Genomic DNA, 25,371 nt, shown 5'->3' with positions numbered 1-25,371 from the left:
CAAGTGCCACCACATCCTTTTGCATTGGAATACACGTTCTAGCCGTGGGGCGTAGAGTGAGGACCTCCGCCAAGACCCCCGCCTCTGGTTGTTCCACCTCAGGCTGTGGAAGCCCCAAGTATTCAGCTAGGCCTGCAAGCCGCTCATGAAAAGCATTGGCCGACGAAGGTGTGTCCTCCTCCTCATCCAGGTCCACCAAGGTGTCCTGTTGGTAAGGTGCAGCAGGAGGCATGCTGGGAGCCTAGGGCTGTGGCGTACTGACAGGAGCCGTCGGCTGATACAGGGCTGCCGAGACTGGCAGCCGGGGCTGCATTCGAGCCGAAGGTGCCGGAACCAAGGGCAGAGTGGCCGTGGGTGCTAGCGGCAGAACCAGAGGGACCATGTACCTGATCACATCCTTGAGGATGGTGCCCATCTGCAGAGACCTCATTAGTGTCAGGAATGTTTCCAAAAACCAATCCTCACAGGCTGATGAGCGCTTTGGTGGCACGGGGCCCTGAGGGCGCCGAGACCTGGGCACACACTGCTTTCCTGCATGCAGGGTGTATCTGCCCTGCGACGCTGAAGGGTATGCTGTAGGCCACGTGCCCAGTGAAGACCAGTCTCACCTGAAGCTTGTTCCCCTACCTGGTCCCTTGAAGGGGGGATGGTGTCGGGCGAGCTGCCATTTTGTCTGGCCCGGCGGCCATCTTGTCGGGCTGCATGCCATGTGCCTATCGTGGCACATGCCGCGCTGGGTCCGGCCTCTTCCAGGACTCTTGGCGGTGAGTGCGAGTCCTGCCCTGCACCTCAGGACGGGGCCCGGTAGTGCTGCTTACAGGCGACCCCTCTGACATCTGTCCGGTACTGGGGCGTAAACCCGGTAATAGAACCTTGCGGTCCCCCAGCGCAGTCACCAGTAGGATCTTGCGATCCCTCGCCTGGTGGCCGGTAGCTGAAGCAGCCTCGGTACCTGCACTGGTACAAGGACCCGATAGGTCCCTCCCACTCAGGCGCTCCCAGGGGGGGTCGGGGGGGGGGAAGGAGTCGCCTTTGCGGGGTGCGGATGAAAACAGTGCCCCTACCTTGGGCCTGGACTTGTGTTTGATGAATTCTTTTAAGTCCTCCGGAGGCGACCTTGCGAAGAGCTCCCTCCACCGAGCTAGCCTGTTCTTCAGAGCGTGCGGTATGAGCGCTTCGTACAGGGTACAACCCTCCCAGCCGTGGTCGGGCCAAGGCAGCGGAGGCAGAGAGCGTGGGGGTCGGACATAGGGAAGAGCCCTCGCAGGCTGGACACCTGCTGAAGCCAGTTGACGTCGACATGCGCCAGTGAGGAGTGTGGCGACAGAGGTATCTGAATAAGACAAGAAAAAAGAAGACCAAAGTACTTCACTAGGGAAGAGCGCATGGAATTTCTAGGCTGAGGTCTAATCCAGCAGCGCTGTTGGAAGTGGTCCGTTCCCATCGATGCGGAAAAGAAGACTGGGGAGTGGTGCTGGTGGGCGGAGACAGGCAAGTGCATGCTCCCAGGGCCAAGCTCCCGGACGCATCTATTTAAATGGGACTTTTATTTTTCTGGTGAAAAAGGTTGTCTCCCTTTCCTAGCGAGGGACGCCCCATACAGAATGGAGGAAAGCAGACGGGACAAAGGAGTATTTTATATTTCAACTGCTTCTTTTTCTATGGCTGACCAAGGTGTGTATACTGCTCGAGTGTGAGCAATATGCTAATTTCCAGAAAAGTCAAATGCTGTGAGATTACTGTGGTGATGACTTGGCAAAGTATAAAACGCTCATAAGATACAGAAATATGCCATGGATAGTTTAAAATATTCATGAGGACAGTACCTTGGAATGCAGGGACTCTGGAGATTCCAGCATATGGAGCAGTTCTGAATTGTCAATTTCCAACAGCATCCCTGTGATTTTTCCAGCCAATGAAGAATGGATGACATGAATTAAGGGATAAAGGCGCTCACCTACACAAAGAAAAACATTCCTAAATGTGAGAAAAGCACAATACTGCAGATGAACTCCCCATCTGAAGCATGGAGAACCCACTCAAAATAAATACTATGTAGAACCATTGCTTCAGAAGTTTAATTTACTTGACAGATACTTCAGTAAAATATTAAAAATGTGGACACTTTTTTTAAATTTAAAAAAGATTTGCAATACGAACGATAGTCAGACAACACCAAACATGTAGTTAGTGATTTAGATGACCAGGTATGAGAATTTACAACACAAGCTTTTCAATATCACGGCCCCACGTGTTTGTTTGCTCGGTCATCCACTAAACCCACTGGTCAAATGTTTCAAATAGTTGTACTTTAGAGCTCTCTTCACATCAAGACTATACTCACTCAGCTGAAACTAAGGATAAGGAACGAAAATGAAAAAAGGAATCTTAAGATCAACTTAAAATCAACAATCGCCAGGCTCTTTGCTATCCAGCCACCAATGAAAGCCAATTGAGAAATTGCTTTGCCAGTTCCTCTCTGCACATGAATCCAATCAATATAAGACATGTTTCAGGTTTTTGGGCATAACCAGTAAGGTGCGGTTTGATGTACAGTTAAATTCTACTTGGTCAACTAATCTCAACAATAGCAACATTCCCAGCATGCTTTTAAAAAACTCCTTCCTTCTGTGTCTGCTACAAGTAACTTAAATCTATTTGTGTCCTTTTGCCATTTTACTAGGCGCTCCAGTTGCCTCTGTTAAGGAAGCTAGTTTTAAAGGCTTAAACATTTGGTCTGTCATCTATAACAGCCTAACTCAAAATTCTCTAAATGGCACAATTTCTACGACCTGAATTACTCCTAATCCAATTCAAGGAGCACTGGCGAGACCATACCCTGTTTTTGGGACATCAATCACAAACTGTTGAGCCATCTACTAGGCACTCTGCATTTTCCTGGCAATCCCTTCTCAAGAACAATTTACAGACGTGTATTCGTCCTTAATATATGCATTAAACACAAGCTCAAACTGGTCTCTGAAAAGCACCATATATTTATTATGGACCACATCAGGATCTCAACTACACATTCAACAACATCATCCTACTAGATGCAATGGTTCCATGTGTTAAAATTGTTGCAAAAATGGGCGTGGACACAAAATATTGCAGCAAAAAGGCAGCGGTTTTGCCGCCACAATCCATGTAAAGGATGCGGGGAACACCCCCAGCACCCATTATACCATTTAAGGGCAAAGGGGGACACTCCCGCAACCCTTGCTCCCCTTAAATGGTGTAATGGGGTACACCTTTAACAGTTCAAACCATGGCATTTTTGCAACAATTTTTTGTACAGGCGACATTTGTACTGCGATTTTATTACTGCATCCCGATGCAATCTGGTCATTCTCTAACAACTGTCCTCTGCTGCCTTCAGAGGCCCATGAGTATGAGCTTGTAAGCAACTTTTACCTCACGTTTTACAATACCTCTTTCTGATTTCAAGTGATAGCTTAGAGACCTCATGGTGGGTCTGTGTGTCCTTTTTGGCAAATATATGACACAGGGGGTGGATCAGAGTGGAACTGAAGAGATTTCTCACAGCATCTAGCAAGACAGCAGCGACACATACTGAAGGACACTGGGGCTGAGAAAACCGGGGTGGAAACAGAACGGTTCAATTCAATATATCCTATAAAGAGGACAACAAATGAGGACAAAAAAAATCAATTGGCTTTATTCAACAATGTGTCTTACAAGCCGCAGAAACTAACAAAACAGATACAAACAATGTCGAACCTATGAGATATTTACATAATACAAAGAACAGCTTTTTATGATTCTTAAAAATATTACATGGAACATATGTCCCTGCATTGTTTCTCCTCTTACTACTTCCATGACACAAGGGGCAACTTATAATTTCTTGAAAACAATATTACAGAGAGAATCCAACCTTATTGGCTTTTCCTATTTTACAGCGTTCAAAAGAGTTGCGTCAACAGATTAAAGAGACAAGCACGGGAGCATGTTTTCCTCCCTCGTATAGCCAATCTTCCTATGGATGGATGTATGAAGTTATTTGTAACATTTTAGCATAATCTATAGCAACAATGCATACAATGGTGGAAGAAATTCACTGATTAGGTTTTTATGCTCTGGGAAGGCTAACTGAACTTAAAGGATCTCAAAGGATGGCTACATTCTCATACCCCATTTACAGCAACGTTGTTGTTTCTTCAAGGAGATTCTATTGCTATTGGAGAGACGATTGGGGTGAGTTACTACACTATGTGAAGACATTTCAAGGCACTTTTATTGCCCTTTATTATTTAACAAATGGGTACGGACTACAATGGGTCTACTTCGCGTTTCTTTTGTAGAGTGATTCTGTTTGGCATTACATTATTGTTAGCAACAATAAGTTGCTGTGTCGTTTCTCAGACTGCTTGGATTATCTTAAACGCAAATCCATCTCTGTCCCTCGTGAAGCGTCTGGTTTATTTTGCAGACCATTCTAAATTTGATTCTGTACACTTGGGGTATTTATGCAAGGGAACAACAAAGCCTGACGTTTCTCTAGTTTTTGGACGCCTGTAGCCTTAGTTGTAGTTTTTTCCCCCAGAACTTGTGGCACCAAACTACTGCCAGTATGACCACAGAAAGCCTTGCAATCGCATACGAAATTCTGTAGCGGGGCAGGTAGGGAGGGAGTGATATGGAATACGTCGTCGGACCATCCCATCGAAAGAACGTTACCAGTTATTTGTTCTTTGAGGGGATTGGGTCCTCTGACGTATTCCATATCTATGACAGACTCCCAAAGCTGTACCAACGTATGGAGGGAAAAAGAATTTAGAATATAGAAATTTAGAATGTCCAATCAAATTGCAGAGTAAAGGACCATCTTGCCAAAGGCCAGATCCTGCCCATGGATGGAATCTAGGGAGCAGTGTCGTACAAAAGTATGGACCGAAGCCCAAGTGGCTGCTTCACAGATGTTTCGAATAGGAACGCCCCTCTGCAGGGCAGTAGAGGCAGCAATACCCCTAGTAGAATGGGCCCGTAAGCCAACCGGAGGGTCCTTACCTGCCAAGCGGTAACATTCAGAAATTGCCAAGATAATCCATCTAGACAAAGTCTGCTTAGTAACAGCTTGTCCCAAACGCCTTCCAGCGTAACCTATAAAGAGCTGATCGTCCACTCTGACCCGGGACATGCGTGAAATGTAGAAACTTAAAGCTCTCCTAGGATCCAACCTATGGAGCCTTTCCTCTTCCTTACCAGGATGCGGAGGAGGATAAAATGCCAGAAGAATGACCTTCTGGCTTAAATGAAATTCCGAGAAAACTTTCGGAAGAAAGGAAGGACGAACTCTAAGGGCAACCCTGTCCTTATGAAACAGCGAAGGGTGGCTTAACTGAAAGTGCCTGCAACTCACTCTGCGAGCGGAAGTGACCGCAACTAAAAATAGTTTTAAGGGTTAACAGTCTCAGAGGTGTTAGGCAGAATCCTGTGCAGTTCCCTTAGGGAGCACTACACAAAATTAGGACTACAGGTGAGAGCAATAAATCCCCTTTTGGTATCAGTCTGTACCACAAAGATTTAGCTGGTAGCTGTGGCTGAGCAGTCAGACTTATCTCAAGAGGGAGATGAGCAGTATTCAAGGTTTACACAATAGGCCCACTAGACTATAACACAAGGAAACACTGATCAAAGCTTTGTATTTAAAAAGTAGATATATATTTATTTTATACACTTCTAATAAAACACATGCATCACAGTCATCAAGCAAGTTAAGACAAAGGAAAAATAAACACTCCCAAGTTAAATTGTAGACCAAGTGAACCAGAGTGAAAACTGAGCAAAACGGCACAGTGACAACTACACATGAGGGATCCTCTAACAATTCCTCACAAGGGAGGGAAAGTACAAGTTGTATAGAAATAGGTTCTTACCCACCCTAGAAACACTTCCCATCAGTTTGTGAACCAGTTTAAGCAAGGCAGTGTATCAGTATAAGCAATACTTCAATGAAAAATGAGCAAAATGGCATTCCACAAAGTTAAAAAATGGGAAGGAAAGGGTAGTTAAAAGAAATAGGTGCACCACACAGTTCTAGCTGAGAATCAATCTAAAAAGGCAGGTCTAACAAATGTGACCAGAGTCAGTAGGGCTGTGCCAGAGTCAGTTGATACAGGGCAAGGGCCCAGGAGCAAAACATTCTTGTAGCTGCAGTCAAGTCTTTGGTTGAAGTGGAAAAGGCGGATGCAGACGTTGAAAAGACAATGTTAAAAGAGAGGGGCGGCCAACCCAACAGGTAGGTAAAGGATTTAAAACACCTTTAGTGCTACCGCGAAAAAAGGGCGGATTGGCGGAACAATGTACCTTAAAATGGAGAAGTGGCTCCTGCGGTGGCGGTTGTTCCTGCAGTTCGGGTGATCCAGCAGAGGAAGAGAGGTTCTCGTCGTGGAGGAAGGTTCGAGTTACTGCACTATCCAGGGATGAAACCTGCCGCGGTGCTGCCCAACGAATAAACGGTACGCTCCTTAAAATCGCGGTCTGGGTGGACTGGTGCCTGGCTATCCGGCCTCCGAGTACAGTGTATGGGAGATTCGACCAAGGCAGGTCCGGGAAGGCGATTGGCAAAGTGGTTGGCCCCACCAGTTCAAGGGAAGAAGGCTCTTGCAGGTAAAGATTTTCTCTCGTCGTGTGGAGAAAAGTGGTGAGACGCTGCAGCAGGGCTTCACCGGTGGTTCAGTCTTTGCAGATGTCTTTGGCTTCTCTCCTCTTCGGCTTCCTAGTTCCAGTGGCAACGTCTTTCTTTTCCAGTCCTCAGGACCCTGCTTTTATGCAAAAAGTTCCCCATTCATACAGCCTAGCTGTCACTCACACAGTGGAGTGGTCATCTTGGCGGGAGACCCTCCAGCCTATCATGACAGAGTGTGACATGGGTTGCTAAGGCAACCCTGTCCAGGGGTCCTACTCCCCCTCCCACACAATGGACCCACCCCAGACTTAGTGGCGCCGAAAGGAGGGCTTCTCGGCAGAAGCCCGCCAAAAGGACAAACAAAGGATCCCCCAACCTGGTCTAGGGGTTTAGAGGAAGACACGAGAAAAAGAAGTTATATTAAAGTGCTGGCAATAAAAACCTACCGGAGTAAAGTTAATATTAAAATACACCGGCGGTATGTTAGAAGCTGTCAGAAAAAGTGGCAGGCTCGAACAATGGGAAAATCCCTTAGGGAAATATTTGCAGTCGAATATTTACGGTAGTAACCACTGCCACCAGCCAGAAAATTTTGAGGGAGGGACTGTACGGTACCCTCTCGAAAATGAACATAGGGGAAAAACTATCAACCCCTTCCAGTACCTCCATAGTAAGATGGGTTGTACTGGTTTAGTTCATAGGATTCAACTAGTAAAGTCAATGGGGACTTTACATGCCCTGGGAGACAGTAGTCAGTCCCAGGGTATGGAGTCTATGTTTGGGGGTCGCTACGACACTGTGTAACACATGTGAATAAAGATGGTTCTTATGGGGTTGAGAAAGATCCCATAGGCATTAAACACAAAAATAGCCTAGAAAACACATAGCAAAAATGCCCAAGAGTGGGGAAAAAAAAAAGTCTCACTTAGCAGGAAAAAAAGCAACAAACCCTTCAAATCCAGCAAAGCTGCTGGGGGACTCTATAGGTAAGGGGAATTAGCCATAGAATGAGAATTCTCCCTAACAAGAGGACAATAATGTAAAGGCTCAAATGGAGCACCCATTAGGATTTTTAGAACAAGGTTAAAATCCCAACCAGGCACCTGGAAAGGTGATGCCGGAAACACATTAGTGAGCCCTTTGAGAAACTGAGAAATTAGAGGAATTTTGAAATAAGAACACTCCTCCCACGAGCGCTTAAATATGGACAGAGCCGCCAGGTAACCTTTAATGGTACCCACTTGCAGTCCCTTGTGGGCTAACAAAAGCAAAAAAGACAGAACCACAGGAATGTCACATGAAAATGGATCCACATTCTTAACCTTGCACCAGTCGCAGAACTTTCTCCAACGGTAACGGTACAGGGACTTGGTTGCAGGCCGCCTGGCCGAAAGCAATACCTCCATCACATCTTCAGGGAGGTCCCAATCCTTATACCTCAACCTTTCAGAAGCCAAGCGTAAAGGTTGAGGGATCTGACCTCTGGATGGAGAACCTGACCTCCCTCCCATGAGAGCAGATCGTCTCAGTAGGGAAGACGACGTGGAGGGCAGATAGACAAGTCGAGGAGGTCTAGGTACCACGTTCTCCGGGCACATGCCGGAGCAATGAGGATCATCCGGGAACCGAACCTCCGCAGCACTTGCGGGATGACTGGGACTGGAGACAACGCATACAGCAGTGGGAAGGACCATTTCACCACAAACGCATCTTCTAAGGCTCCTCTTGGAGGAAATTCCTGCAAGCAGAACCTTTCACACTTCCGGTTGACACTGGAGGCGAAGAGATCCACTTGAGGGGTCCCCCAAAGGGCGAAGATCTCCAGGAGAATCTCCTGTGCCAGCTCCCACTCGTGAGAGATCACGCTCTGCCTGCTCAGAGCGTCCGCTGTCTCGTTTTTGTCTCCAACCAGATGAACTGCCGAGATCGAAATTTCCTTCTGGATGGCCCAGAACCAGAGCTGCATCGCCTCCCTGCACAGAGGAATTGACCCTGCCCCCCCCCTTTTTGTTGAGGTAGTGCATGGCCAATGTGTTGTCCATCAGAATCAGGACATTCTTTCCTCGCACACTCGGCAGAAAAGCCATCAGGGCAAGCCTGACGGCCCTCAGCTCCAACAGATTGATATGGAGTCTGGACCCCGATGGAGACCAACGACCGCTGACTCAACTCATTGGCATGAGCTCCCCATCCTGTGTCCGTCACGATAGTCACCTCCGGCCAGGGTAGCCAAAATGGAGCCCCCCTCATCAGATTGCCATCGACGGCCCACCACAGAAGGTCCTGGGCAACCGGGGGTGGCACCTGAATGGGGTCCAACATCCTGCTGGAGGACTGTGACCACTGTATCTTGAGAGCCCATTGCAGAGATCTCATCCGCAACCTGGCCTCTGGCACCAGAAGAATGCAGGATGCCATGAGGCCGAGCAACCTCAAGAACTCGAACGTTGGGAGACTCTGGGCATGTTGAAACTTGTGCACCATCTGCTGAATGAGGTAAGCCCTCACCTGGGGAGGAAAACACTGCCCCAGGGACGTGTCGAGCACTGCTGCGATGTACTGGAGCCGCTGAGTTGGCGTCAAGTGGGTCTTCTTTAAATTGAGGGAGAAGCCCAGCTTGTGAAGGGAGCGGCAGGTGACGGACAGATGATCCAGGACTTGCTTGGGAGAGCGCGCCCCGAACAACCAATCGTCCAGGTAGGGGTAGACGTGAATCCCCCCTTTCCTGAGATACGCTGCCACCACAATCATGAGCTTGGTGAAGACCCTCGGGCGGAAGTCAATCTGAACGGCAGGACTCGAAACGCCAACCGCGAACCTCAGGTACTTCCTGTGCTTGGGATGGATCGGCACATGAAAGTAAGAGTCCTTGAGGTCGAGAGACACCAACCAGTCCTGAAGTTGAAGGGCCTTGAGGACTTGAGAAAGAGTAACCATCTTGAACTTGTCCTTCCTGAGGAGCTTGTTCAAACCGTGCAAGTCCAGGTTGGCTCTCAATCCCCCGTCTTTCTTTGAAATAAAAAAATGAGGGGAATACCATCCCTTGTTCCTCTCTGCTACAGGCACCAGTTCTATGGCGCCTTTCTCCAGCAGGGATTGTATTTTCTGCACAAGGAGCGGATCCGGACTCTTCAAAGAGAGATTCCCTGGTGGATTGTCGTGAAGCCTCTGCCGGAAAAGAAGACAGTTGCCGTGGGATATGATCTCCAGAACCCACACATTGGAAGTAAAGGCACGCCACTCTACAAGATGCTGCGCCAGCCTTCCCCCCCCAACCAGCGAACCATGGGACATGGCCTCATGACTGAGCTGAAGCGGCTGCGGTAGTGCCTGAGGGCAGACAGGCAACTGCCCGAGCGGCTTTGGCACCTCGAGTACCCTGTTTTCCACCTCTGGTACTCCTACGGTGGCCCCTTTGACTTGCAGCTCCTCTCGATTTACCAAAGGATGAGTAATATAGAAAGGAACCTCCCCTCCATTGCTGTCCCCTAGGACGAAAAGGCCGAGGTTGGCGAACTGCAGCACTCTACGACTTTGCTGCAGCTTTGGAGGTCTGCAACCTCTCAAGGCTCTCGTCAGCCTTGCTGCCAAAAAGATGTTCACCATCAAAGGACATGTTGAGGAGCCAGGCTTGCACATCCGGAGCAAATCCCGACTTCCGCAACCATGCAAACCTGCCGTATTACGGTGCTCGCCGCCATGGACCGGCTGACACAATCTGCCATGTCCAGACCCGACTGAACGGACTCACACATGGCATCCTTGCCATCCTGCACAATAGCAAGAAAACCATCCGATTCAGAGTGTGCGTGAAACGTGACAAGGCACACACAGAGTTGGCTGCCTGTAAAGCCATACCCCCTTAAGAAAACACTTTCTTCGCCCAGCCATCAAAACGCTTGTCGTCCCTATCAGGAGGTATGGTAGGTTACGACGCCTGCTTTGCTGGGGCCGTAGCCGCCTGCACCACCAAACTCTCCGGAGTGGGGTGCATGGCCAAGTAGCAGGGGTCGCTACTGACTGGGCAGTATTTTCACGGCAAAGACTTGCTCACTGCCGGGACACTCTCCAGAGCAGTCCAAGCTACTGCCACCCTTCTCTGCAAGGCCATATGGAATGGCAGTACCGGGTCAGTTGGTGGACCTTGGCCGAGGATATCCGTCAGGTCATCCTGCAGAAAATCCACTGGTGGCGCCGACCACCCCAAGTATTCCGTGACCCTCAACATAAGGTGCCGGTATGAGGACTTGGCATGGGTGCCATGCTCAGGCCTACAGAACTCCACCTCTGGAGAGGTGTCCAGACCACTGGTGTTGTGCAACGACTGATGCAGGTCTTCAATCTGGCTATGACCAGACAAAATCTCGTCAGGTACCTCCTCAGGAACCATACCTTCCTCAGACCCTTCATCCACCTCAGAAGTATAATCCAGAGGCTGGAAGGAGGGCACAGAAAAAGGGGCAAAGACATTTTTAGCCTTGGCCAGAGCCTTTCTAATGTGTTCCACCGTGCCACGGGGAACCTCTGACAAAGCAGCCTCGAAAGGCGCCGACGGCTTCGACACAATCATCGAGGGCGGAGCCACGAGCGTGTCCTTCGACAGCCTGAGCGCCGATAACGTCGACAGCTTCCTCGGAGGTGGAGCCTCGAGAGAGTCCCTTGACGACCTCGGTGCCGATGTCTTCTTCGATGACCTCACAGGCTCCAACGGTCTCGAGGGCGTCGAGGACCGGGACCTGGAACAGGCATGTCTAGAGCGACCATCCTTGTCCGACCGGAACCTCGAAGGTGCCCGGTGATCGCAACGACCGCTCGAGCCCGAAGGCATGTGAGTGGCATCTCTAGCACGGTCATGGCCGGCGTCTTTAGACGGCGCGGGCGGACCGGACCCTGCGACTGAAAAATCAGCAACATCTTCCGCCGAAATGAATCCCAGTCTGCAGGAGTGGTATGCTTGTTGGGACAAGCTACCCGCTGACGGGCGGAGTCTTAGGACGAGGACGGCGACAGATGCCGGCGCTTTCGCGAGTGCCTCGAAGAGGCAGAGGAATGGTGGGACCTACTCCTGGACCAAGACCCCCCCCCGGACCTATGCCAACGATGCGGAGAGTCGCCCCTCGAATCGTCAGTCAAAAGCCCAGTGGATCTCGACTTCCGGGGCTTGGCCACCTTCCCTACAGAAAGCTTCTTCTTACGCTCCCACAAGGCCTTCGATGTAAGCGACTGGCAGTCTACACAGTCATCCGCGTCGTGGTCCTACCCGAGGCACCAGAGACCGGCGTTGAGCGAATCCGTCAACGACATCTTGGACACGCAGTCCCGACACTTAAAACCCGGTCACGGGGTCGAAGACGATGAAGACATCATGGAAATCTGCACCACAAACAGGTTCGAAGAACCGAAAGAACAGAACTCAGAAGAAACGAGGCGCGCTGTGATCTCCGAAGCGAACACGTTCACGGAAAAAACAGAACTGAGGCTACGGGCGTCGTGCGCCCTACTTATAACATCCAGTGACTTCAGCTCGACGGAGGCCCTCGAGGACAGCGTATCGACATCATTGACACAGAAAATTTTCCGAAGCAGCACAGCTGTGGTGATTATGGTCAGATATGGAATACGTTGGAGGACCCAATCCCCTCGAAATACTTTTAACACCAGATCCTTACTGAAGCATGCAGTACATATATTGTCAATCAGGATATATATATATGTGCACTAACTGTCACAATGCAGCAGGACCTACCCTGGCGCTGGCTATAATATGTTATGCCAGGATAGACAAGACGGAAGAGGGGGTAGGGTCGCTTTTATTTTTAAATCCAAACTGGATGTATTGGAGGTTGAGGTAGCAAGTATGGAAAGTAGTGAATTTAAATAGCTAAAAATCAGGACAGAAGCAGAAACTACCTTTCACATGGTCTTAATTTCTAGACCACGTCATATGGCCGATTTTTCTAAGCAACTTGCAATATATTGTTACCCATCCTCAAATACAACACTAAGGTGATGGGAGATTTACATTTTTGTTTGGGAATGATCCCTCAGCCTATATTCTACAAGATGCATTAAGCAATCTCGGATTTGAGCAATTTGTAAGGCCACAGACGCATATAAAAGGTAACACCCTAGATTGGGTTGCTTTACATAATATTAAAACAACCAATGAGTCAGTTTCGCCTTTGTCCATTTCACAGTAGTCTGTGAAAACGATATGAAAAAAAACATGGCAACATCAAGGAATTTGAAAACTTGGTTACAGTGCAGGAAGCCACTTATATCCTAGCTCCTCTCAGAAATAAGTATGTTGCTGATAAAAAAAGTTAATGCCCGATTTTCTCCAGATTTACCAAAACTTAAAACTAAAACAAATAAGTGTTTTTATACATGGCAAGGCTTATAAGGTGGCGGCTAAGGAGTTGATAGTAGCAGTTATAGCAGCGAAGAAAACTAAGTTTGATGCAAGGATTGTTAAAGCACAATGAGTCCAAATAACTTTGAGATTCTAAGGGAACTGGAGGACCCATGCACTAATAAATGGGATACTCTTGTTGAAGACACTGCTTTGGGCATATACATTTAGGAAGCTATGCTAGGGAAGCTTGACCGGATAAAAGGAAACATTGAGCTCAGCAAGAAACCCTTGGACTGGTAGCTAGTGCCCATGACGCAGTGGAACACACTAAAGGAGCAAGATTACCAGTTTAATTTTAAAGCTACATTGGAACCAGAATAGGCAGTGATCATCAACAATCTCTAACAGACTAGCTGTAAAGGGGATGTATGCCCCTCAATGAGAATAAAGGCATGTGCTCCCATGTTGATAGACACCCTCTGTAAATTTGTTAATGCTTCTTTTAGTGAAACTCATGTTCCACAAGGGCTCAAAAATGCATGTATTGCCGCTTTACTATAAAAGCCTGGCCTAAGTACTGTTACACCAGCCAATTATCGGCCCATTAATAATACTGCGTTTCTTTTAAAAATGTTAAGATTGCGTGACATACATCCAACATTCGGGATAACCAAATGAATGTGAGATTATAAACAAATGGCAGTCAGGTTTTAGGCAAGGGCATTGCACGGAAACAGCACTGCTTGGCCTGAAATCTAGATTAGTAGATATTTTGCTTAAGGGGCAAAGTGCTATGCTTATGCGGTTTGATTTATCCGCAGCTTTTGATCTGGTGGACCACACATTGTTGATCACCAGATTAAAAGTAGCTTTTTTCTCAGATAATGCATCTCTCTGGATTAGCTAATTTTTGAGCATTCGATGGTGCAGAGTCTGCAGTAAAGATGCGTAAGGCCATCCAGCACACTTGGCTTACGATGTTCCTCAGGGGGAATGCCTACCATCGTCGCTCTACAATATTTTTACAATTCCTTTTTTTAACTTTAGTATTTATTGGCATTTTTCTAAGGTAATACAAACATAAAAGTTTATAAACAATCAATCAATCACCCACCCTCGTTACATTCCCCTCCCTCCCTTAAGCCCAACCCCTCTGGGTTGCACAACCATGACCATTCCAGCTGATAGGACATTGGATTGGCTACATAAGACTGGCGTAAAAAAACATTTTGTGGCAAGGGTACCTTTCGTAGTCCTTCGGTACCACTACCGCTCATGTTCACCATGGGGACCAGGGATTGACATCAAAGTAATAGTTTGGTCATGCATCAAAGTTTAAAGTTTCCACTCCCCCATTTCAACATAAAGCCTCTCCGATCAAAAGAAAAATGTTTCCATATGGTCGTTAACCACCGTCGACAGTTTCTCATACATAAATATATCCCGCAGTTTGATCATCTCCTTCCTCATTGTGGGGGCCTTGTGCCTCCCTGCTCTCAGCATAGACGTGTCAGGAATCTGGCTTTGTCACGGTTGGCACCAGGGACCCCCAATAGCATCTGGAGGGGGAACTAGGCTCGGGGATATGACGACCGTGCCTTTGATCCAACTAAGGACTTCGGACCAGTAGATCTTCACTTTCGAGCATTCCCGCCACATGTGGTACCATGACCCTGAATGACCACATTGCCAGGGGGAGGTTACCTCAAACATCTTTAGAGTTTCAAGGACGGCAAGTGCCAACAGTGCAGTACATTGAAGTTGTGCACCATTGCTGAATACCAACTTCTATATCTTACTCCAAGTGTCATCTGGGATTTCCCCCCCTAACTGAACTGCCTTTCCCTAGCTCTACCGTGACAAGCACCATGTAAATTCTAGAGAGAATTCCCTCATTCGGGGTGGCTTTGCTAAGGGTCTTCTCAAAGGTGTAAGGAGCCGCAAGATTTTAGAGCACCATCTTGGGTCCAACAGGATGCCTTTCAGGCGAAGGTACTCAAAAATACTCAAGGCGTTCGCTCCTAAGAGCTCGTAAAACGCCTCGTAATCAATAAAGTGACCTTCCGGGAACAGTTTGTCGGCTCTCACTAGCCCCCTGTCTGACCAAGATTGCGTGGTGTACCCCTCCCTTGCCCCGTCGTGCTCTGAAACACTTTTTTTTTTTGAATATATTTTTATTTTGTTTTAAGTGAAAAACAGTACAAACAAACTTGTGACATTATGTACAATAGGACAATTGGCACTTAAGAAAACACAACACTGCACTCCCCCCTCCCCCCCAAGAGCTTATCAACAGGGTAGTTCTGTATCGACCTGGAGTGGCCGGGTGACATCCTCCTCCGAGGCAGTAGCTTCTCCTCGTACCCCAAACAGACCAGTGACTAACAACCTCCAGGCTACTAGGTTGCCCACATCCTCCTCCCCGCATTTACTGCATGCCTCTTGCCAGACCATGGTTTCAGCTTCCGCCCATTTTTGCAGATCCCTCCACCACATCTCTATCCTAGGTTTGTAGCATTGCTTCCAGTTCATAGCTATCCTCCTCTTAGCGAGTATATACGCTAGGTCTCTCAGTTTCCCCAGATGTCTGGTGTTCTTCGGTCTGGGGAACCCCCCCAGGAGGCAAGCCCAGGTCGTGTCAATGCTTATCGGGACCCCTTTGTCTGCTAACTTCTGTGACACTTCTCTCCAGAAGACTTCGATTACTGGGCAGGACCAGAACATATGCGTCATGTCCGCATTCTCCTCGTTACATTTCGGGCATGCCTGCCTGCCCGAGTTCGCAAACTTAGCTATTCTCTTGGGGGTCATATACGCTCTGAGCATGATATATAATTGGATTTGCTGTAATCTAGCATTTCTGGACACTTTTTTATGATATCCCAGAGCCCGTTCCCACATCCCATCAGTCATCTGAGCCCCCACCTCCATTTCCCATTCTAGTCTCAAGTCTATCAAGTCCTTTACCACCCGGGACATCACCACCTCATACAATCTGGAGATTTCGTGTCCGCCCTCTGAAATATCATATATTGTATCAATCAGGGCGTCCGGATCCTCCGCTAACACCGTCTCAGGCCAAGATTTTCGGATAATCCGTACCAACCTGAGGTATGTAACGTATTGGCCCCCATGTAACCCAGTCTCTTCTTCTAGGTCTGCAAAATCCTTGATGGCCCCATCCTGCCATATATCTCCTAACGTGGCCAACCCAACCGATTCCCAGTACATTCTGATCGTTTTCCTAAGCTGACCATCCCCCGCAGTCAAGGCGACCAGTGGCACTTGCGGCGAACACGGATCCAGGCTTTCCAGTAGCCGACATGCTCTACGCCACATTTTCCACCCAAGTAACAGCATACCAGGGCGAAGATTTAAGTCTTGTCTAGGGACCCAGAGGATCTCCTTCAAATAAAACGGGGTACAATCTGTCCCAACCAACCTGGACTCGGGAGATTCCTCATCAGAGAACCACTGTGTAACATATTGCAATTGACTCGCTACATAATAGGCCTCAAAATGTGGTAATTTAATCCCTCCTTTATCGTAGAAGTTTTGCAGCTTCCACAACGCCACTCGGTTGCGAGTGCCGTGCCATAGGAAGTCCCTGCACATACTGTCGAGTTTGGTAAAGAACTTCCTAGGTATTAAGTATGGTATGTTGTTGAAGAAATGCAGCAGTCTAAGCAGGACAACCATTTTAAGCAACGCCCTATCATCGCCAGCGGCAGCTTTTCCCAAAATCGCATGGACGCACGGATTTTATCCACAGCAACCGCGGTATTGTGCAGATGTTCGTTTACCACAGTGTGATATATGTCTATTCCGAGGTATCGGAAGGACTCGGCTGCCCAAGGCACGGGCAATACCGGTAAGCGTTCCGTGGGGACCCTCGAATAGTACCCTAGGGGGAACATGCTCGACTTGCCAGGATTAACCGCTATGCCGGACAATTCGGCATACTTCTGCATGACCTCCAAAACATACTGGAGGTTCTCTTCCGGATATTTTAGGTACAGCAGCAAGTCATCGGCGTATAAGGATATCAAATGGCTCTTTCCTCCCACCTCGATGCCCACCAGGTCATATTGCTGTCTAAGATATACCGCTAAGGGTTCCAGGGCCAATATGTATAACATCGGGGACCAAGGACATCCCTGCCTAGTACCCCTACCTAGGCGCCACTTATCGGATATCACCGATCCCGTGCGCACCCTAGCCGTTGGCTGGCTATACAGCAGTCTCGCCCATCTGATATAGCCTGGCCCAAACCCGTATTCACCCAGGACCGCAAACAGCCACGGCCACCTCACCGAATCAAATGCCTTAACTGCGTCTAAGGAGATCACTGCCAATTCCTCATCTCTTCTGTTACCTTCTTCTATCACCCGGTGGAGCCGCCTATGATTATGGGTTATATTCCTGGCAGGGACATAACCTGTCTGATCCGAGTGTATCAGTCTGCCGATAACCTTGCGCAGCGTGTCCGCCAAGACCGCTGTCAGGATCTTACTGTCTTGGTTCAACATGGACAGCGGTCTGTACGACCCACAGTGTTGCCTCGGCTTGTTCGTGCTCTGAAACCCTTGCGTACGAGCGCGATACAAAAATAAAATATCAATATCATATACATTTAGATACCATGCATTTTAATTTGTCGAAGGATTCCAGGAGCGGTGTAGGGAGTGCCGTGAACATAAAAGGCAGGGGAGGACATTCATTTTTACTGTCACCATGCTTCCAAACCATTCGAAACAAATTTGTTCTAGCAGCAGCAGAAGTTTAGCTCTACTAATCTCGAGAGGTCACTGGGTAGGTTAATGCCCAGATATGGCGTGGCTGAGTTCTCGATTCTCATACCACATATGGATTTCCTACCTCTAGTTCAGGCGTCATCGACTACAATGGGCATCACAATCTACTTGGGGACGTTTGTTTTCAGGCCTGAAGGAGTTTGGGTTGTTTTTTTTTCGAAGTTCGTCACATAACAGAGGATGTCATTGGCAAACGGGGACAATTTAAAGTCGATATCCCCACATTGGATCCCTGGGATTTCCCCGATTGCTATTAGGGGTGTACCGAATAGCAAATGTACTATCCGGCCGAATACCGAATAGTTGCCCGAACTATTCGGCCGGTACCGAATAATCAGCCGAATAGTGGTTTACTACTGGAAATGTGTCAAGATACGCATACAAGCCAAAACTGTTTCTTTGCCAATGCTTGTTTTAACATGACTTCAGTGAAGGACATGCTTATAAATAGAGCATAGATGTAACTAAGCTTTAGAAGTGGAGGGCCTTGAAGGAGACATTATGGGCATTGCTGGTGGTAGAAAGTGGGGGGAGGGAGAGTGCTGCTTTCAGTGCTCTGCCAGCCCCCCTTGTTTAGCTACACACTTGCCCCTTGCATTTACCCCCCCCCCCTTCACTGCTCCTTGTACTTAACTGAACTGAATGTTCCAAGGCTACAGGGATCCGTCCCTTACCACACCCATTACTTTTCTCAATAGGCAGCCAGGAAGGGACAGTTAACACCCAACTAGTCTGCACCCTCCCAGAGAAGCCCAGCACTGCTTGCAGCCTTGAAGCCCAGTAGTGCTTGCAGCCTTCCTTCCATTTGATCTACTGACAGACATTCTCTCTCTGTGGGACTCCCTCCTTTCATCCATCTTACACCTCCGCTTTGCACAATAAACAGCCCTCCCTCCAAGTGTTGTTGCTGATAAGTTTTACCACTGCTTCAATACAAACACAGCCTCAGTCTGTCACTGCAACCCATCATTAAATAATTACGAAGTGACTGGGCTCAGCACGGGCTCTTAGGAAAACGCTATGATTTGCATCTTACTGACCACCCACTACGAGCCCCCATTGCTCGCATTCCAGGGTGTCACAGACAGCAGCAGCAGCTTTGGGGATTCACACCCAGACTGCATAACAGTGGCTGCTCTCCACATATTTTGCCTTTCTTCTGGGAGGGGGATGGGGCAGGCCTGGTAACGACTTGTTTGCAGTTTTTGCAGCATGTTCTTTCTCCCGCTCACCTTCTAGCAGTGACAGCCCATCCTCATGACTGGAATGCCTCACATGCTTTATACAAAACGTTCACATACCTGTCTGTTTGCCCGGGGGCAATGTGGCTGGTGCAGGGGCATGCGAGTGAGTCACCTTGAGGGAGTAGCGAGCCGAGACAATGCTGTCTGTCTTCCTCTGATCTCCTGGACACGGGCTGCAGCTCTTAGGAGCACTGTGCGAGCGCTGCCATGGCTTCCCTGTGTTCCAAGGACTCATGGCTCAGACGGTCGTAGTGCTAAAAGGGCTCTCTGTAAAGCGCTCACCTGCTTCCTGTCGCAACTTCAGGGGGCTAACGTGGACCTCAGAGGCAGCTGGGCAGTGGTTATCCCATAACAAGAGGGCATGATTGCCGGGACTAGAAACAGCAACCACGTTAGGACTGAGCCGTGACTGCCACCTACTGGTCAAAGGGCGCTGTTGCAAGCATTCCCACGGCAAGGAACAGTAAACCGGCAATGAACCTGCAATTAAAATGTTTGAATACTAGGGGTGTACTGTAACTTCAGTCGGAATTCGGCCGAATACCTACTCGAAGCCGAATTTTGGTACATCCCTAATTGCTATTGCCACAGGTTCCATAGTAAGGGCATACAACAGGGGGGAGACGGGACAGCCCTGCCTCGTTCCACTGGACAAGTGGAGTGGTGATGAAATGATGCCGTTCACTGCCACCTTTGCGGTAGAGTTATTGTATAAGGCCGAGATCCGCCACCGAAAATGACTACCAAACCACATTTTTTGCAAGACTTTTCCCATGTAGCCCCACTCAACTCAAACAAAGGCTCTCTCGAGTCTATGGAAATCAGGTATGCTCCCGTTCCCTGGCGTTGTGCTTTGTGCATGAAATCTATAGTTTTCCTTACATTTTCGGAACCCTGGCGGCCCGGTATAAACCCTACTTGGCACCTGTGTAGCAACGTGGTGATAAGGTGGTGGAGTCTATTGGCCAGCACTTTCACCATAATCTTAACATTTGTATTAAGTAAGGAGATAGGGCGATAGGACTGGCGAGTGCGGCAAGAGTGTGCCGCTGTGTGGGGTTTGTGCCATAACCCAGGCTTTCAACTGTTTCCATTCAGAGGAGGCGGAGCCAAGCAGAAGAATACCCTGCCTGAAAGCGAACGACAACATGTCGCAGGAGATCGAGCAAGTGACTTTCATGATCCCTATTCCAGCAAATCGGCAGCAAATGGAAAACCAAAATCAGTATGTGACATCAAGCCCCTGTCCCAAGTCGCGGGCTATGGGTATTTTGCTAAAAGGACACTTAAAATCTTCAATGAAACGTCAGATAACCAAGTGGATGACAAAAGAAGATCACTTAGCGACAACATACATTGTGAAGGAAGGTTGTCTGATCAGATACAATTGGGGATGCTCGTACCACATACGGAGGAGGGGATAGCAAACCATACAGAAGCTGAGGATGTACAGATCTCCAAAATAGGGCAGGAATTGGCAGATCATATCAGCTTAGTTCAGCCACAAGTTATTCATACTAATCCTGCTAATTACATCACTGTCAGATTCCACTTCGTCAGCATTGAGCTTCGTTTTAAACTCCCTGGTTAGTGTATTTGAACTATTAAAGACAGAGGTCCAAATGCATTCAGGTACTTTGCTAGAACTAACCAGGGAGGTGGATGCATGGGGGTCCTCAATGGTGGGTTTTAGTGGTTTGATTAACTCCTCAATTGCGAAAGAAACTTTCTAAAGGAGGAAAGTTTATCACAACTAAATATCTCTACAGAAATGAAGTCTTGGCTGATTACTCTGGATCAGGAATTCCAATGAATGAAAGCTGATGTAAAAAACTGGGAAGAGACGCCAACGGAACAAAAGAAAAAAAAAAAAATCTGCTTGATGATACTCCCCTTTCCCAGTCGACATTGGAGGAATTTATCAGGCTGGCCGAATCGGGGGAGAAACTATTGGATCTGCCAAAGACGGGACCAAAAGAAACAGGTCACCTGGGACCTGCACTAATGGATGAAGACTATAGCAATTGATAATCCAGAGAAGTCAGTAAGGAGGCCCTAAAGCCTCCATCTATGACACAAACTTGATACCATTAAGTCACAAAAAAAAGAAAGCGGCAAAAAGCAAGAAACAAAGAGGCCAAAAATGTGTGACACAAATAACTGCATGAACCTAAGCCCCAGAAAACAAAGAATATAAAACAATCAAAGCAAAACAATTCTGGGAAAAGAAAATTCTTGAAGGCTCTCGATGTAGCTTGCAAGGAAGTACACACGGCTCGAACTCAGACCTCCATCAATCAAACCAATATGAATAACAAGTTGATATATCGTGACAATCTAACATCCACTCTAGCAATAAAAAAAGATCACTGTGGGTCTACAAACTGAAAACCTGAAAGATTTGGAAAAGGCACCTTTACGCCTGGCTCCTATTTTCTTTTTTTAGAGGCCGACCAAAGTTAGACCAGGTTCCAAAAGTTACGATCAATACTATTGACGTTTCCTCAGTTGGACGTAGCTCTCCTGCTACCGATTTGAAAGGTCAAAATAAAGGCGAAGCCACAAACAAGCTGCAAGAAGATTTAAGAACCTTGGAAACAAGCAGTCCCCCAAGAAATGGGGCCGACTTCAGCGATAGAAGACGAGTCATGACAAAAAGGAACAGAGTCCTTTTTCAATGCTAAGAATATGGCTGAAGAGGATTGACCCTATTCAGGTCAAGTGAGCCTGAATAGGGGGAACTATCCTGGCCATAACTAAACAAATTCCGGACCTATTCCTACTTTCTTCTCATGACAATTGATCGAATTAGTTTTCAGTATGACCAAATCACATACATAGTGGAGGTTGTAATGAAATCCCAATTGGGGGAAAGAGCTATGCTGAATGCATCAAGGGATTTCATAGATTTGGGTTTCGAAATCTCAGCGTCTGTGCCTGTGATCAAGTATAATCAAAGGTCGGGAAAAATCTATACAACATTGAAGAATAGAGGGGTGGGGTGGTCTTTAGAAAAAGTTTCTCTTCTGATTGAAACTGGAGAAGATGTGTGAATTGGAAGAAGGAAACAGGGTGGAGAGAGAAAAGAAAGAAATTTAATCTGGGAACTACTGCCGGGAATTATTACCAAATTATTCCAGAAATTCAGTAATGTGGAAGATTTGCTTTAGTAAACGATACACTTCGAATTCTCAGTTGGAATACGCGGGGCTCCAGTTCCTTTAGAGAAGATCAAAGAATTATGTATTTGAAGACCGTGAATTGATTCTCTTACAAGAGACATGGTTAATGGAATCTATGAAATTAGACCGTGTTACCTCATTTAACCAACTTGTTACGAAAGTGAATGGTGGAAGACCATCAGGGGGATTATTGGTAATCGTAATGCCAAAATAAGAACAGCTGAGCCGCTACCTTCAAAGAGAAGATTGTTGGTGGGTACCCAGGTTCAACTGGCCTGCCGCCTGCTCCAAAGGCAATACCGGCTCTCTGTCCCAACCAAGAAAAGAGCCCATATCCAAGCCTGCATCGCTGCAGCATCCAACAACTCGGTTGAACTCTTTAAAATCTGCAAGGAACTTGCCAATCCGGCCGCAGTCTCTACCTCTCCTGTCCCTTCCCAGGCCTTCTGCACAGCACTGGCTTCTCACTTCATTTCTAAAATTCAGGACATCCTGTCCTCACTCTCCTCCTATTGCCCCCCCCCCCTCCTTCCATTTCCTACTCTTCCTCTGGCTCTTCTGCAGCCAACCCCCTCCCTCCTTTTCCTTTCCCCATTTTTCTGCAGATGAGGTTTCTAGACAAGTCCGATCTATGTAAATCTTGTCGAAACAGGTTCACCCCTGTTCCTCCAAAACTATCAAGGACCACATCGACTCCCTGGCTCTTGCCCTTTCTGCAATCACTCCTTCGCCACTGGAGTCTTCCCATCCCCCCTAAAGCACTCCCTTGTGCACCCTCTTCTTAAGAAACCCTCTACCGACCCGTCCTGCCTGGCTAACTATCGCCCAATCTCCATCACTCCCTTCCTTGGTAAGCTCCTGGAGAAACTTGCCATCTCCCAGCTTAATTTCCACACTGAATCTGTTGGCTGTCTTCAGGACCATCAGGCTGGCTTCAGAGCTGGCAGAAGCACGGAAACTGCTCTCCTGAACATCCGTGAAGACATGCTCTCCAACCTTGATTCCAACACCCTTTGCGTTCTCATCTTGCTTGATCTCTCTTCTGCCTTTGACACTGTCAACCATGCCATCCTGCTCAACCGTCTCCGTGATAACCTGGTTATCACTAATCAGGCTCTGGCGTGGCTGACTTCTTTCCTCTCCGACCGACCCTGCCAGGTCCAACTTGTGTACTTCCTCTACGATATCTTTTTCTCTACCTGTGGTGTCCCCCAGGGGTCTAACTTCTCTCCCTGGGTGTTCAACCAATACCTGGCACTCCTTGCCCACGATATCGACTCTCACTGCCCCAACTTTCAATGCTATGCAGACGATACCCAGCTCATTTTCAGGCTGCCCTCTGCCTCCTCTTCTCCTTCCCTCATCTCTGACTGTCTGCCATCCAGGAGTGGTGTGCCGCCAATGACCTCTGCCATAATGGCAGTAAGACAGATTCTACTCATCGGCACACCTACCCCCTCCTTCCCTGCATCTCTCTGGCAGGCCTCTCTTGGCCCTCTTCCTACTCCCACCTGCAAGGCCAAAAACCTTGGGGTCATCTTCGACTCCACACTCTCTTTCTCTCCTCACATCTCTGACGTCTCTAAGAAGTCACACTACCAGCTACACCTCCTCAAAGGTATTCTTCCTTTCCTCGCTTTCCCCCAGAAGCTCACTGTCTCCAGAGCCCTGGTTCTCTCTAGGCTGGACTATTGTAATGGCCTCCATCTAAATCGGTCTGCCTCTACGCTCCGCCCTATGCAACTTATCCAGAACAGAACTGCGAGACTTGTCCTTGGCCTCAAGCCCAGGGATAGTATCTCTCCAGGACTGAAATCTCTACACTGGCTCCCAGTAGCTGCGAGGATTAAGTTCAAAACCCTCTGCATTGTCCACAAGGCCTTCTGGGGCCTGGGGCCGCAATACCTTCAATTCTCTCTTCCTAAATATCTTCCCTCTCAAGTGCTTCGCTCAACCGCCTCCAACTCCCTCAGGGTCAGTTGCTTCTCCAAGCAACGAGTTGGTGGTAGATCTCTCTCCTCAGCAGGGGCCTCCCTCTGGAACAGCCTCTCTGAAACTTGAGGAGAACCATCTCCGGGTCCGGAAGCACCTCAAGACCTTCCTCTTCTTCGGCTTTCTCTCCCCCACTCCCTTGCTGAATTCTTGACAGTAACTGCACTGGTTACCTGGTCACCCTTTCCATCCCGGGCCCTGGCCCCGCCAGTTGCCCACCTGCACTGCCTCCCTGGCAACCCCTGCACTTGGGGACTGTTTTCTGTATCCCTGCAGTTCTCCTAACAGCACCTATCTCTGCACTTATCTTGCACTTGCCACCTGCTGGCCGTTTTTATTATTTATTATATGATCCCATGTACTGCACTTTTCCCCTCTCCTTTACCCCTCGCACTTTTCCCTTTCCCCCTTCCCATGCACTTGCGTGTTCTGAATGACACCTGGCCTAGTAAGATTGTTGTCCGTTTTCCCTTGTTCCCCCCTCCCTTGCCTCGTTGCGCCTTGAAACACTTGTGTATAGGCGTGTTATAAATGCCATGCCATATCGTAGACTTGGAATTTTACCACTCAGGATAATATTTCCGAAGGATTCCATATGTAAATCAGTGGTATCATTTAATCTATACTGGAGTCATGCTCATTCCAGCCAGATTTCCTTTCTAGAGGAATTCGCTGACATGCTCTCATTGGTGCAAACCAGCTATCCTGGGGACAAAGTTTTGGTGGCAGGTGACTTGAATTCGGATTGTCTGGGGATTAGTCTGAACGAGGGACAGAGATGGACCATGTATAGAAATGGAGGTTTGTGGTCAAATTTCTTCAAAGAATGGAATCTATTCATTGTAAAAGGTTCCATTAGGGGGGGGGGGGGAGATGTGCTGGTGGCGAAAACATGGAGAAGTGAGCCCTGATCCTCGATTATAGACTATATCATAATGTCTGAATACCTATTTAAGGAATGTCGGGAGTTTAAGGTTGTCCAGATAGGTACCAGTGATCATATTCCCTTATCTGCAACTTCTGACCACAGGAAATCAGGCACCCTAAACTCAAAGTATCGAACACTGCTTTCAGTCAATCAAGTAAAGAATAGAGTTGCTACATTCAAACATAAAGGGGGGAATCTAAATTC

General features: G+C 48.0%; 1 protein-coding gene across 3 annotated transcripts in view; it reads right to left on the bottom strand.

Moving 5' to 3' along the window:
* The window catches only part of LOC138579573 (embryonic polyadenylate-binding protein-like), a 1,702,133-nt gene that overhangs the window by 7,532 nt on the left and 1,669,230 nt on the right, over window positions 1-25,371 (bottom strand). For all 3 annotated transcript variants that reach the window (XM_069649846.1, XM_069649847.1, XM_069649845.1), the window contains exon 14: window positions 1,827-1,957. In XM_069649846.1, coding sequence (XP_069505947.1) covers window positions 1,827-1,957 — 131 coding nt within the window. The remainder of the gene's footprint in view (window positions 1-1,826; window positions 1,958-25,371) is intronic.

This window comes from Ambystoma mexicanum, chromosome 3p (assembly GCF_040938575.1).
Source record: "Ambystoma mexicanum isolate Mex_15411 chromosome 3p, UKY_AmexF1_1, whole genome shotgun sequence".
In the NCBI taxonomy this organism is placed as follows: domain Eukaryota; kingdom Metazoa; phylum Chordata; class Amphibia; order Caudata; family Ambystomatidae; genus Ambystoma; species Ambystoma mexicanum.
This window is presented reverse-complemented; position numbering and strand designations above follow the sequence as displayed.